The sequence below is a fragment of the Yamadazyma tenuis genome, chromosome 7, assembly GCF_029203305.1.
Source record: "Yamadazyma tenuis chromosome 7, complete sequence".
Taxonomy (NCBI): Eukaryota; Fungi; Ascomycota; class Pichiomycetes; order Serinales; family Debaryomycetaceae; genus Yamadazyma; species Yamadazyma tenuis.
The window spans coordinates 527598-542193 of NC_089467.1; the positions used below are offsets into that span (position 1 = coordinate 527598).

Consider the following 14596-nt stretch of genomic DNA (forward strand, 5'->3'; position numbering starts at 1 on the left):
GCGCGCAGGAGCCACCAGATTGTGACACAAAGCCGTATACCTTTCCAGACACCAAATCTCAGGTACCTGAAACTTCTCGATGTTAAAAATGGTATTGAAGGGTGTAATTATTAGTTGGGATGACAAGCAGTTGGCGTTGAGAAGCTACGAGTAGCAAGACATGTGCAGCAGCAACAACAAGTAGGTGAAGACAAGTGGCAGCCAGGCTTACTAATTCCGTCCAAAGAAAATGACAGGCAGTTAACACGATCAAATTAATCTTGCAAGGTCATCTTCCCGCTGAGTGTACTGGCACGATGTTAACATTGAAAGTACTTGATAATAAACAGTGAAATCTTGAACCACAGACTTCACAACTCAAATAACGGAATTTTTCACTGATGCCGCTTGGGCTGCAAAATCCCACGGGCCAGAAGTTGGCCCAGACACCCACACAAATATAAGTTATATCCACAAACCCAATTATTCACCTAAACTTGTTTCTTGCAAGGACCTTATTAGCAGTGGAGAGCCCCCTTAGTGGTTATCGTTCAGTCAAAGGCCCCACAAAACAGCCTAAATTACTGTGGTGTACATTTCATATTCGAGCCGGTTCCGAGTAATCAGCCCGATATTTGGATAAGGTTGTAGCGCGCCAGAACAGTTTTAGCTTAAAAGGCTATTGCATTCCGTTCTTGATCAAAGTAATTTGATTTTTGAAATTCGTCTGGTGTTGATGGTAGATGTTCCACGTACTAGTGCTATAGATGCTCAAACTGGCCTTATCCAACTAGCGGAAGAGGATGTAGGCTCTCACCATTCCAGGCATGGTGGTGCAGATCACGAGAAGAAATTGCAAATTGAAGACGATCACTCAATCACAGATGCAGTCGCGATCCATAGTCGTGAAATACCGGTGCTAGATGATCCATCCCTCTTTCCAGAAGGTGGAAGGAAGGCATATATGGTTTTATTTGGGTCTTTTTGTGGAATGGTGTCGTGTTTGGCGTTTCTCAATTCTGCTGGAGTGATGCAAAACTATTTGGTAGAACATATTTTAACCACCACCCCCACTTCCACGATTGGGTGGATCTTCTCAATCAACTCGTTTATCCAGTTTGGGTGCTTGTTGGTGGTGGGCCCGATATTTGATCGTTTGGGGGCCAAAATCCCCTTGATGGCAGGTATTTGCCTATTCGCTATAGGCTACTTATGTTGCTCCTGGGCAACAAAGCCGTACCAATTTATTTTGAGCTACAGTATCGTGGGAGGATTGGGAGCCAGCTTGATTTTCTGCTGTAACATCGGGGTTCTTTCCCACTGGTTTCTCAAGAGAAGAGGTCAGGCAATAGGCACTTCATACCTTGGAGGTGCTCTTGGAGGTGCATTGTTCCCAGTGATGTACCGGTCTCTCTTCCCCCAAATTGGGTTTGGATGGACCGTGCGTGTAGGGACCTTCATCTGCTTGGCACTTCTGGTGGTGTCTCTTCTACTTATAGAGGATCGCAATAGTGTGTTTGCGAGGGCTTCCACTAATGAAAGCGTGTTTATGGAGGTGATTAAAACCATCGATATACGGGTCTTCAAGGACAAAGTTTACACGTGTCTTGTACTATCACTCTTGGGACAAGGGTTTGCATTCATGGTGACCCTGACATACGTGACTTCATATTCCACTGCCCAAGGGTTTTCTCCCGATAAGTCGTACTTGTTGATACTCACGTTCAACTCGCTTTCTATCCCCGGAAGAATTCTTCCTGGGATTCTCGCAGATAAATACGGCCGGTTTAATATGCTATGTATAATCTGCCTGTGCTCCACCATTACCATTTTCGTGCTATGGCTTAATACGAAGGTGTCTCACACTTTGGTGGGACTCTTTATATTTTCAGGAGTTTACGGGTTCACGTCGGGCCTGACACTTTCATTGGCACCTACCTGTGTGGGGCAGATTAGCAAAACACAAGACTTTGCCAAACGGACAGGAACTGCTTTTTTTGTGTTTAGTTTTGGTGATCTCATTGGCATCCCTATTGGAGGTGCCATTGCGGGAGCCAACACCTCCAAAAGTTATGACAATATGGTAATTTTCGTGGCAATTCTGTCAATATTTGGAACATGTGGGGCGTTCCTCTCTCGATATCTTTACGCTGGCTTCAAGCCAGTTAGAGTATGACTTTAGTTTATATAATATATAAATGCGCTCTCAAGGGCAAACGCGAAAATATGCCCGATTAAGAACCAATATTAGGGAATTTATCGTCATTAAAAAATTGCGACAACACCATCCTAAAGTAACACCGTTAGTTTGAATAACTATACCATTAGTGTACTACACCTCTGTCGATCTTTTACCAATTCCGCTGGAAACTACTTTTGGATTGTCTTTGATACATCGCGTGTATTTGATACTTGAAACAAAAGGATTGTTATTCGTGTGCCAGTTTTGTCCAGCATAGAAAATGGGTGCTTGTTGTAGTTGCTTATTTCCTCGCAACAATAACGGCAAATATTCGCCTCTCTTGTTGGCTGACAACGAGAGAGAAGCCATCTCCGCCTTGTTACAGTACTTGGAAAACCGTTCCGACGTGGATTTCTTCAGTAATGGGCCTTTGAAAGCTCTCAGCACTTTGGTGTATTCTGAGAATATCGACTTACAGAGAAGTGCTGCATTGGCGTTTGCAGAAATAACCGAAAAGGACGTGAGAGAGGTCAACAGAGATGTGTTGGAGCCAATCTTGATTTTATTACAGAGTTCCGATGCCGAAGTCCAAAGGGCTGCTTGTGGAGCTTTGGGTAATTTGGCCGTCAATAATGAAAATAAGGTTTTGATTGTGGAAATGGGAGGTTTGGAACCTTTGATTAGACAGATGATGTCTACAAACATTGAGGTTCAATGTAATGCCGTTGGATGTATTACCAACTTGGCAACCCAAGATGACAATAAGTCCAAGATTGCTAAGAGCGGTGCGTTGATTCCATTGACCAAATTAGCCAAATCGAAAGATATTAGAGTGCAAAGAAATGCTACCGGAGCCTTGTTGAATATGACTCACTCCGGGGAAAATAGACAGGAGTTGGTTAATGCTGGTGCTGTACCTGTGTTGGTGTCGTTGTTGTCGAACGAGGATGTCGATGTCCAGTACTATTGTACCACTGCTCTTTCCAATATTGCTGTTGATGAAACCAACCGAAAGAAGCTCTCCACTACTGAACCTAAGTTGGTGAGTCAATTGGTTGGGTTGATGACGTCTCCTTCTCCTCGGGTCCAGTGTCAGGCTACTTTGGCCTTGAGAAACTTGGCTTCAGATTCTGGTTATCAAGTGGAAATTGTGAGAGCTGGAGGTTTGCCACATTTGGTACAATTGTTAACGTCAAATCACCAACCATTGATCTTGGCAGCCGTTGCCTGTATCAGAAACATCTCTATCCATCCTCAAAATGAAGCTTTAATTATCGAAGCAGGTTTCTTGAAACCATTGGTGAGTTTGTTGAACTACTCCGACTCGGAAGAAATTCAGTGTCATGCGGTTTCTACCTTAAGAAACTTGGCTGCGTCGAGTGAAAGAAATAGATTGGCTTTGTTGGCTGCTGGAGCTGTGGATAAATGTAAAGATTTGGTATTGAGTGTTCCGCTTTCAGTTCAACTGGAAATATCTGCTTGTTTTGCAATTTTGGCATTGGCTGACGATTTGAAACCAAGATTATACGAGAGTCATATTATTGATGTGTTGATTCCTTTGACTTTCAGTGAAAATGGTGAAGTTTGTGGAAACTCGGCTGCGGCATTGGCCAACTTGTGCTCAAGAGTCTCAGACGAACACAAACAGTATATTTTAAACAATTGGACCCAGCCAAACGAAGGAATCTACGGGTTTTTGATCAGATTCTTACAGAGTGAAAGTGGTACTTTCGAGCATATTGCTCTTTGGACCATTTTACAGTTGTTGGAATCTAACAACAGTGAAATCAATGCATTGATAAAGGAAAATGAGTCGATTTTGAATGGTATCAAGAACTTGGGTATTTCCCAGCAATCGCAACAATCACAAATATCTCCTAATGATGAACAGTACGACGATTCCAGAGTCGAATTATTCAACCTTACACAACAAATCTTGCAAATCTTGGGTTGATTTTAAGTGCAATTGCAGATAGAATGTTTGGCATATATTAAGTCAAAGAGTTACGCTTTCCAATTGTGTTTTTCATGCTTCTCTTGGCTACCAATCTATAGAGGATTGCACAAACACCATGCCACCGGTTGGTTTATTCAGGAATATCTTAGGATTCCATTCTAACTAAATGCTGTATATTTTGTTAAACTTGAAAATTATATCAATAAATACTTGAACCTAGTTGCGTATTAACTGTGCTTTTTGTTTGGCAGGGGCGTCTTTGGCTTCTTTGGCTTCTTTTTCATTGATCTTAATCTCAGAACCGACATGAAGGCCCTGCAACTTATTTAATAACTCGTTGGATTCCTGCTCATCATTCTTTTGCTCGTTCAACAAAGCATTGTATTCATCTTCAATTTCTTCGTCTGATATCTGAACAGTTACCAATGCGTCTGTGACTTGGTCAGTAGCTTCTATCTGATCTCCAATCTCTACGTGAAGTAGATCTATCTCCTCAAGGTCCACCTGATCATTTAACTGGTTTAATGCCTTAGATGACTGCTTAAGAGCATTTACTAGGCTGATGTTGGAAGTAGCGTCGTCAATCTTCAAAACAATTTCTTGCAAGTGCTGATATGCTGATGAGCACAGCTGGAATGCCTTTATTTGACTTCTTCTTTCTCCTAAAAGCATCATGACTTTAGTTTTAATAGCCTCATCATTTTTGATTTTGTCAGACGGGTACTCTTTAACTTTGTGGTTGATTTCACCAATTTTCATCTCAATGCTACTCATTCTTTTTGCAACTTGGCTCATATTGAATCGGAGTTTTGCTATGCTGATATCTTCATCCGTTACCGGAGACTGGTCGTCGAACTTTACCACTAGTATATCTTCTTTACTCATTTTAGTAGTGCATTCGTTGGTGTCTCTACTCAAATACTTCACAAGTATTTGAAGATCAAGCATACTGAAATTCTTGGTGATGTTTTTGTGGATAATATCTATGAGCATTCCTTCGTCGAATATTTTGCTACTGTACACCCCACCTTTTACTTCTTTGTTAATGGTATTCATGAATATCTTGCCAAACTCTACAAGAAAGGGCCAATGGACATACCTTTCTGAATTTGCCGAAAAGATGTTGGAAAGACTCCTACCTATTCCAGATACTCGATCTGCCCAGTGGGATGGATACAAGTACGTGAAGATACTGGTGGTGGTGTTCAAATAGTTGTGGATATTAGACTCGTAAGCAAGAAACAATGAGACTGGAATAAGGGACTTGGATTCAGTTAACTCTCCAATAATCACGTCCAAGCTAAGTGGCTTTCCTATTGTTGGTAATACTAGCATCAGCGACAAGTCTGGTTTCTTGTGTGGAATAGCAAGTTTCGATGCCTCTATCACATCATTTTCAAGAGCCACTTTAAAAATGTTTAGCCAAGAGATCAAATTGGCTTCGAATCCTTCAGGGTTCAATTCCTTAGCATCTTTGAAGTCCTTGTATAATGCACCTATCCTGCTGACAGAATACGAAGTCTTGTCTTTGAGGAGTTGATAGTTTTGGTTCGCTAGTGGCTTTGGCATGGTATCCTTATCAGATGCGCGTCGCAAACAAAGTTATTCTGAGTAATGTGAGATGAGATGTAATGCCGAGAATATCATTAAATGCCATTTTATTTCGTAATATAATACATAAAAGTGTGTAGACCAACCTTCTAACTTCCATTCAACTGGAAATCTTCAACTTGTCTAGAGAAATCTCTATTTGATCCCTTAATGCGTCCACCACATCAAGAATGGCAGTGGCAGCCGGAGAATCAGCGTATTCTTCAAAGAAAGATACACCAGCATCACAAGCTTGTCCAATACGAGGATCCAATGGAACAGATCCCAAAAATGGAATGTTCAAGTCTTTGCAAAGCTGTTCACCTCCTCCTGTAGTTGGCTTAAAAATTTTAGATTCTCCTTTGCAATTAGGACAAACAAACCCTGACATGTTTTCCACCAAGCCCAAGATCTTGATATCAGCCTTGCGACAGAAATCTATTTCCTTTCTGACGTCAAGCAAGGACACTTCTTGAGGAGTGGTCACAATCAATGCTCCATCTATGCCACTTTCTTTCATGTACGTAGACACTGATAAATGTTCATCTGAAGTGCCTGGTGGCGTATCCACTACCAAATAGTCAAGATGTTCACCCCAGTTCACGTCTTTCAAAAACTGCTTGATGAGCCCGTTCTTCTTGGCTCCTCTCCAAATTACAGCAGAATCTTCGTCTGGTAACATAAACGAAATACTCATCATCCCAAGATTATCAGCCACGTAAACAGGAGACCAGCCGGAGTTCGACTGATGAACAGACTCGCCTTCAGCCCCGAGCATTCGTGGGAGTGACGGTCCACAAATATCCAAATCCATAGCTCCCACCTCAAGATCTTCATCAGCTGCTAGAGCCCAAGAGAGCATCGATGTGAATGTAGATTTTCCCACACCTCCTTTCCCGGATAATACTAGTACCTTGTGATCGATCATTCCCAACTTCTTTGTTATTAAAGGCATGTCTGGATCTGGTCCTTTGGGGATTTGAGATGAGCAGATATCTTGATTAGCACACCCGTCACAAGCATCGTCCTTTCCTGCTTGTTCAGATTCTGGCCCCGGGCAGTGTTCCGGTTCCTCAGCCGTGAGCTGTGTCTTAGATACATCATTTACTACCGATGGTGCCATGTTGATAATATGTTTGTTTCGTATCTTAGTAATCAAGAGAGAAAGATGATTCACAAAAGTTGTGCGACTTTCTATGAGCATTTATTTTGCAGCTGGACAGCTTCTATACATAATACATTTTACGTTAAGAGACGGGACTCAAAGAAGGTGGTTTCATCCTCTCCCAAAGGCAAATTGAAAACCCGTTGTTTTAAGTTTCCAATTTTCGAGCCCATGGCCAAAATACCAATGTCTCTAGAAATAATACATGCTGCGGCCCTGGAAGTAATGCGCGAGTCAACCTTCAACACGGGAATATTATCCAACAATGATTCGATAATATCGTTCTTATCATGGGGAGACTTTCCCTGCTTGATATAAGGAAACAAGTTAAAGTAGTGTTGGAAGATTCCAGCACCCTGAGACCAAGTTGCAATAATATTGCCGTTATCGGGGAAAGAAGATAACACCCTTTGCAACCTTCTAATATCCAAGATGTCTTGAGAAATGACTGTGGAAGGACCAAGATTTTCCACGATACATTCATGGGCCTTGTCCCAGGAACTGGCAGTAATGAACGCATCGCAGGCTTTCCAGTAGTCTTTGGAGGAATTCATTTCGGTTGTAGCCACAGACTCATAGATCAATTTATAAGGTACCCCCAAGGTATTGACCAAGTATGGTTCTTCATCTATGTGGGTCTTATCGTTCTTGATTTCTTTGATGTTTTCATGTACTACTTGTTTGGTACATGTTTCGACGTGTGCGTCGTTGAGAAGATGAGCATAGACAAACAAGGATTCTTTCCAAAGTCCTAGTTGTTCCACAAGTTTTCCGAACTTCAAGGTGATGTTGTCATCGAGTCCTTCTCCAAGTATTTTAAGAATTGGCCACTTGATTGAGATATCAAGTGGAGATTCCCTGAAGTATTCCAAGCCTGATGCTTCTCCTTTAAGATGGAAGCGGCAGTAAAACTTTAATACTTCAATAATACTGCTGCTACGAGATTCTTTGGCTTCCGCCACTTCCTCAATCGATTCATATAATTTGACACTGGCATCTTGATAGTATACTTTGCAAGCAAGACGAATACTCCATGGTAAGTCGACCAACACCTCATCATAATCTCCTGAAATGAATTTATAGATTTTCAAAAGATTAGCTGGAATCAAATCATTACCAGCCCAGTCCTCTAGTTGGAATTTAGCCATTTTCTTGATTCCATCAAAATTGGAATCTATGAATGTCAAAATGGCACTTAAATGGTGATTTTTAGCCTCGATCGCACATAGAATGGCATCTTTGACGTTACCAGCACATATATGGATGAACACCTTTTCAAAGTTATCTTGAGCATTAGTGATCAATTCCTTCATGACACTCTCGTTGTATTTCTTCAACCAGTTGATGAATACCTCCCTTTGTTTGATACCTTTAAGATAGGTAGACAATTCGGAATCATCAACCATTCCGTTCTCGTTGGTTTCAATCTCAACATCGTCGAATAATGCAGAACAAAGCTCAATTAACACCAAGAACTCTTTTGTGAAACCAAACAGGATGAAATCCGAAAACTTACTTTTATTTGAAGTTACTTTTGAAAAGCCATTAGGCCGTTTCTCAAATTTGGACCTGGACAATAGCTGACTCAAGAACTTGACTGTGTTTTGTATGAGTTCAGCCCTGTTCTCAATCTCTGGAACTTCATCTGCCATTTTCACATCGTCTGTTTTAACCAGAGGTGTGGAAACATCCTTACTAGATTCAGCACTTTCGTTCAAGGCCCCGAACAATAAGGCATCAATCAGATCCATCTTATGTTTGCCATCTTCTTGAATGTTGACAGACGGGTTAGATAAATACTGTGCCAAAGCCGAGTTTAAGTCGTTTGTCAAGTGCAATTGAACCAACCAATCGTCTGAAACAGCTATGTTCGGTCTCGGTTGAATGGCATTAAATGCAGATTCTTCCACTATGGGTTCATAAGCTTTCTCCTGAACAATCTCCAGAAAGTCTATGTTGGCTGGTAAAACACTCACCAATTTCCGCAAGTATTCATAGTTGTCGTTAGCAGGGGCTGGAACAATATCGTCATTGATAAGAGCATCTTCCAAGAAATCTTTTGAATCGCCTCTCTTTGTTGAAGCAGACAAACGGGAAGTTGGGGAGCCGTTGAATATGTTGATCTGGGAGTCAATCTCGTTGTTCAATAAGTTCCGTTTCAAATTCAAAACCGACTCGTCGGCATCGTTACTCCAGTTTCCTGGAAGTCCTTGTGTATCACGACTGATTTTTTGTCTCTTGAGCTCTTTGATATAGTCATCGTCATTATTGGACTGTCTAGTGATTTCCCGTCCGTTTTCATCTTCAAGCCCCCAGATGCTGAAATGCTGAACCCTGAAGGTCCATGTGAATACAATGGGATCGTATGTAACAAACTCCATTCCTTCTTTTTGTTTAAGCACTGTAATAAACGAGTTCAAGTCCTTGCCACTAGTTGGATTAATATTTTCCAACGTAATTGTAGCGGGGACATTCATGCCGAACCCTCGAGGAGGTTTTGTTTTGCTATCTTTGTACACTTTCACGTATTTTGATCCAATTTCTACAATGTTGAAGAAAAGCTCCGAGTCAAACAGTTTGCTTTCCTCCGAACACTTTCTCTTTATGTCTGACAAGTCCACCGCGTAGTTAAAGGCTATTTGACCATACCCTTTACGGCCAATTATGAAATTGTCGATGCTGGACAAATCTTTCAAGGACCAGGAGGCCAATTCATGGATAGATGGAGAACACCAATACCCATCTTCACTGGTCTGGGTTCTTGCGCCGTACGACTCGGTTGATGTGCTATGCTCTGGTATTCCTCTAATGATTTTGGAGTGGTTGGAGAGCTTAGATTTCTCGAAACTGGTGCTGGAGAATTCGAAATCAGAATCGTCGTCTTGTACTTCGGGCTCATCATTGAGAAGTCTATCGGACGGCACCAACGATGTTATAACCCGTTTTCTTTTGGAGTCCAACACCTTGTCGGCATTGATCAAATGGAATTTCAAAGGTTTTGACTTAATTATCAACTTTTTGGTTTCGTTGGTTGATCGGGCTTCTATCAGGCTGAACTTAACCGGTTTGGTGATTCTGTTCTTACCACCTCTCCCACCACCAAGTGTCAAGGTCTTCGAGCTAGGGAAATCACTTGCAGCGAATATTCCCTTGGAATTGTCAAGGGCTTCGTCGTATACTCGAGTTGACTTGAAAATGTTGAACCGTCCAGCAATCTTGGAGAATAACGAAGAACTATCTTTTTTAGAATCTGTGGCAGTCCGTTCGCTGGCCAAATTAAAGAACGACCTTCCTGTATTCTTGGACGAGTCGTTGTCGTCCGAGAACAAGTCGCCAGTGATGGACGCTGGAATCTCGTAGTTGGTTGGAATACCTTGAAATATTGTGCTCGTCAGGTACGGTTGTGTAGATCCATTTGAGGTAGGCATTGTGCTGGTCTGAGCGGGCGTGTTGGTGGAGAAAAGGGTGTTTGACGACGTGGCGGTCGGGTTGAACGTCGATGTATTGGTGGGAACACCTCCCACCAGTGGTTTGGAAGTATTGGTAGAATTACCAAAAAGTCCACTAGAAAGCGACGGTTTGGGAGCGCTGGACGAGGATCCAAACAATGAATTCGAGTTTTGGTTGGCTGCAGTGGCAGGTGGTGTACTAGAAAACCCCTTGGCCTGGTTCCATCCATTTGTGTTGTTGTTGTTCGAAAACATCACTAGGTTTGTATGGTGATGATTTGAGGTTTGAGACTGGAAATGAAAAAAAATAAACAGAGTCGTGCGCGCACGCGGTGATGCTTCTGAATCTCATTAACTGCAAATAAGTGCTATACTACAAATTATTCTAATTTTTCAACTGGCTGCAATTTGACCACACTTTCGGCCCCGTACCAAACACGATCAAACCGACGTAGATTGGGTTTGCGCAGGTAAACCTTATTGGGTATGCCTATATCGACCAAAAGATGGAGCGTCTCCAGTTCAGCATCGACTCTTAAAATCTCATTTCTATAAGCGTGGAGAATACCAGCAACAGGCAATCCCATCGAAACACACCAGTGACTTGATATCACCAAATCAGCATCGGTAATGGTTCCTGATCCACCATCGATACCCGAAGGAATGTCAAACGACATCACTTTACCGCGTTGACGAGGTTCGTTACACCATGTGATTAACTGTTTGATCAATTGCTGTTCTTTCTGTTCAAAGAAGATGTCCTCCAAATGGTCATCATATCCTTGTAAAGCGTCGATAATCAACTCTACTGGAGTGTCTAATTGGTGGTTTAACACGTGTAATAACTCAGGCACGCTTGTAGACAAGATCTTTCCTCCAGCCTGCTCAAACAGCAGTTTTTGTTTCAAATAGCTGGCATCAACCATCTCATGATTGACCAAAAATGCAAGAACTCGCACGCCATGGTTGGTGAGATGACGTCCCACTGCTAATGCCCGAATCGAACACCTCTCACTGCCGATTAATAGAACCACTAATGGTGGTAGATTATGGTTATTAGGGTTCAATCTGCCGGAGCCCCCCAAAATGTGTTGTGTGATATATTGGGATAGGTTTGTGGAGAATATTTCGGCCATCACCTCGGGCGTAAGTGCAAACGCCTCTCCTGAAATCCTTTCTATATCCAAAAGTTGGATAGGTGAGCACACAGGCACAGAATTGCCAGTGCTGACGTTGGTCAAGGTATAGTTCTTGTTCAGCGAGCCACCGGTGACATCGTGCACTGGAGTCAACCGACCGGTGACAGAGGCATTACGAAGAGTTTCCTTGCGGTCAGAAATTCCAATACTGTCCCAGTCGTCGGTTCTGGTGGAGTCTAACACCATTTCATCGTTTCTGAATTTTTCATAATCCTTCCGGAAGTTTTCCACCTTATTGTGGCCAACCAATCTCTGTTCGGGCTTGATGGTGTCCTTCTTCTGAAAGTTCTCGAAAACAGACTTTTTGTCAAACATTGCCAAGTTGGCGGCAAAGTCAAAGTCCTCAGTCATCTTGATTTCACTATCGCTGTTCTTGCCACTGACATCACTTTCATCCTTCTTTTCCTTCTTGGTCACCTTTTCTTTCTTTGCTTTGCTTTTCTTGAGATTTTTAACGAAATCAGGAGGAAGTTTAGTCACCTTCAAATCATTGACAGACGAGTTAAGAATTTCAAGGGTAGGAAGCTTTTGACCTGGGGCTTTCGACTCACTTACATCAGAGAGCTGAATCTTAGTACCATCAACAGAAACAATCTGTCCCGACGATACGGATCCGTCCTTAAGATACAAGTCAACCGTGTAATTCAAAAACTCGGTCATGGTGTGCTCGACGGGTTTTTTCCAGCTCTTGACTGCGAACTATTTTTTCTCCGCGCAAGAACCACTAATACGCATTGTAGGGTAGTTGGGTGCTCCTCCTGCAATTGATAACAGAAATCCTTCGGCAGTTGTCAGAAACCACCCCAGGTGTTTAGGGGAAGCAGAGGAAGTTATTGTGGAGGTATAGTTTCCCAAGAAGCACAAAAAGTGATTTCTGCTCCGTGTATCTTTTATATCTCCAACCAGCCAGTATCATTGTATGATCTGCCGGCGTTGAAGATCACCCTTACAGCAACGTATATGACTGGAATCTGCCGATTGTAAAAGTTTCTCATCTTTCTGCTTCTACTCCTTGTCTTACAAATATAGAGAAACCCCCTTCTCTGGTGAAGTTATTACTGATAGAGAACCTCCCTTCTCTGATGAACTTATTACTGGTAGAGTGGGACAAAGGTATGGAAAGGTACGACTAGAGGAGCCCGATGTTGGAATCTTTCGAGATTGTGGATTATATCTAGATCAAATATCCCGAGATTTCAAACCCAAGTCTGACTCACCCACATTTCAAGAGCTTGTTTTGAGTGTTGAGGGACGACTTATAGAACTCAGAACAATTTGAAGATAGCTGTGTAGGATACAGAGTCAGACCCTTCTCGCAACCAGTAAATAACTGATATGAGTTGGATGAATAGCAACGAATGTGGCTACCGCCAGAAGCACAAGGATGACTTATGTAGTCTAATATCAGTATTAACATTGTGGTTTTACTGTAAGCTAATATATACATATAGTATAGCAAGCTCAAGTATAAACAAGATCCAGATGCATTGAGGAACTGTCTCGACGTCATGCAAATATTTGCAGCCATTTGTCGCGGACCATAATTAAACTAAAGTACTTGGGTGAGCATCTTGTAAAAACGCCAGAATCTCGTGGTGGTGACGCTCTAGCTCCAACTGCAAATAAGACACTGACTCGGATATGATCTTTGTTTGCTCTTTGTGCTGATTCTCTATATTTTCTCGTAAAGATCGGTTCATGTAATGGTTGTGGTTGTTCACTTCCTCAAGCTCGGCTTCAAGATGCTTCATTCTATGGCTCATAAACTTGTTTTCGAACTTGCAAGTTTTCAATTCCTTCTCCAAGTAGCTCACCATCGCAGTGAGTCTCCCAGGGTTCGAATGTTTCAACTCAGCTGACAACTGTTCAATTTCTTCCCGTAGGTTTTCAATCACCAGATTATCAGCACCTCCGGGTACCCAATCCATATTGATCTTGACAAGCTTCTTCTGGTTAGTCTTGGCGATGGTCTTGATATTCTTGACACGAGTAGCATAGTTCAACGTTTGCTGGGTCTCTTCAAAGTCGAGAGGCGAAATACAAAATATCATCATGGTCTTAGAATTACCTCCAAGATTCTCCTTCAAAAGGTATGTCAATACAGAGTCACGATACGGTACCAAGTCCGAAGAATTTGTGATTGTGTTTTTGGAAAGCACGTTGATACACCGTCCCAATACCGTTAGAGACTTATTGATGAGACTACCCTCTTTGACCCTATGCTGTTGACCATATACTTGAGTCTTTGTGAGTCTCTCGGATCCAGCCAAGTCCACAAGCTTAATGTTAGACACCACTTCGTTCTCTGCTGATCCAATCTCGGCATCCTCACCATCGAATCGGGTCTGTCGCAAAACCAAGTTCAATATAGCATGAGACCGAGAACTACTGCTATTCATAGCGGTGGTGGCTGTCACTCTATTGCGGTTACCTATATTCAACAAATTACAGAAGGCTTCGTAATCGTTGATCTCATACTCTTTTAAACAATCAACATACGGGCCTGTTTCAGGATGTTCTCTGACCTTCCATTTCCTAGGTTCTTTCTCTTGATAAAGTAGGTCTCTGACGGTCTCATTGTACACTTCCATATATGAAAGCCTGACTTCGCAATTCACCTTGTCATCTACGAGCCTGTTCTTGTAAGCCAAGATATCGTGTACAAGAAGTGGAACAAATCCCACATCATCATCTTCCCCCATCATAGTGAAAGTCTTACCTGAACCTGTTTGACCATATGCAAGTAAACAGACATTAAATCCCTGAAAACAATGTTCAAGCAACAGTGGACCCGTCTGCTGGTAGAACTTGCGGTTGTTTACAAACCGGTTGTCGTGGTTGTCAAAGGACCACACTGAATCGTCAAATGCATACAGCTTAACAGCAGAAGGTGACTTGAGAAGCACCGATCCTTTTGGCTCCAACGGCATCACCACAAGAGATTCCACATCTGCACCATGCTTATCGACTTCTTTTGGAAGCAAGGGCCTGACTCGAACCACCACGTTGATATTGGCTTGTTCTTCCATATGTTCGTGTGTTAGTGCCAAAACACAAATAAACCAGAACACCGTT

At 42.3% G+C, this 14596-nt stretch overlaps 7 protein-coding genes across 7 annotated transcripts; 2 read left to right on the forward strand and 5 right to left on the reverse strand. All coding sequences in view use genetic code 12, as the record gives it.

The window, feature by feature from the left end:
- Nucleotides 1–88: 88 nt before the first annotated feature.
- On the forward strand, nt 89–2155 carry PSN45_005038 (uncharacterized protein; the record flags this gene model as incomplete). Its single annotated transcript, XM_066158420.1, has 2 exons — nt 89–150; nt 805–2155. 2 exons carry the CDS (start codon nt 89–91, stop codon nt 2153–2155), a joined length of 1413 nt encoding a protein of 470 aa, XP_066014517.1.
- Nucleotides 2156–2441: 286 nt separating this feature from the next.
- VAC8 (Vacuolar protein 8) lies at nt 2442–4115 on the forward strand (the record flags this gene model as incomplete). Its single annotated transcript, XM_006685443.2, has 1 exon — nt 2442–4115. One exon carries the CDS (start codon nt 2442–2444, stop codon nt 4113–4115), a length of 1674 nt encoding a protein of 557 aa, XP_006685506.1.
- A 219-nt stretch (nt 4116–4334) lies between these two features.
- Nucleotides 4335–5687, reverse strand: PSN45_005040 (uncharacterized protein; the record flags this gene model as incomplete). The annotated part of the gene is made up of 1 exon (XM_066158421.1): nt 4335–5687. The coding sequence occupies one exon, from the start codon at nt 5685–5687 to the stop codon at nt 4335–4337; it is 1353 nt and encodes a 450-aa protein (XP_066014518.1).
- Nucleotides 5688–5829: 142 nt separating this feature from the next.
- On the reverse strand, nt 5830–6912 carry NBP35 (cytosolic Fe-S cluster assembly factor nbp35; the record flags this gene model as incomplete). The annotated part of the gene is made up of 1 exon (XM_006685444.2): nt 5830–6912. The coding sequence occupies one exon, from the start codon at nt 6910–6912 to the stop codon at nt 5830–5832; it is 1083 nt and encodes a 360-aa protein (XP_006685507.2).
- A 38-nt stretch (nt 6913–6950) lies between these two features.
- Nucleotides 6951–10577, reverse strand: PSN45_005042 (uncharacterized protein; the record flags this gene model as incomplete). The annotated part of the gene is made up of 1 exon (XM_006685445.1): nt 6951–10577. The coding sequence occupies one exon, from the start codon at nt 10575–10577 to the stop codon at nt 6951–6953; it is 3627 nt and encodes a 1208-aa protein (XP_006685508.1).
- Nucleotides 10578–10702: 125 nt separating this feature from the next.
- On the reverse strand, nt 10703–12181 carry EDC3 (enhancer of mRNA decapping; the record flags this gene model as incomplete). Its single annotated transcript, XM_006685446.1, has 1 exon — nt 10703–12181. One exon carries the CDS (start codon nt 12179–12181, stop codon nt 10703–10705), a length of 1479 nt encoding a protein of 492 aa, XP_006685509.1.
- An 884-nt stretch (nt 12182–13065) lies between these two features.
- On the reverse strand, nt 13066–14550 carry PSN45_005044 (uncharacterized protein; the record flags this gene model as incomplete). Its single annotated transcript, XM_006685447.2, has 1 exon — nt 13066–14550. One exon carries the CDS (start codon nt 14548–14550, stop codon nt 13066–13068), a length of 1485 nt encoding a protein of 494 aa, XP_006685510.1.
- Nucleotides 14551–14596: the final 46 nt, after the last annotated feature.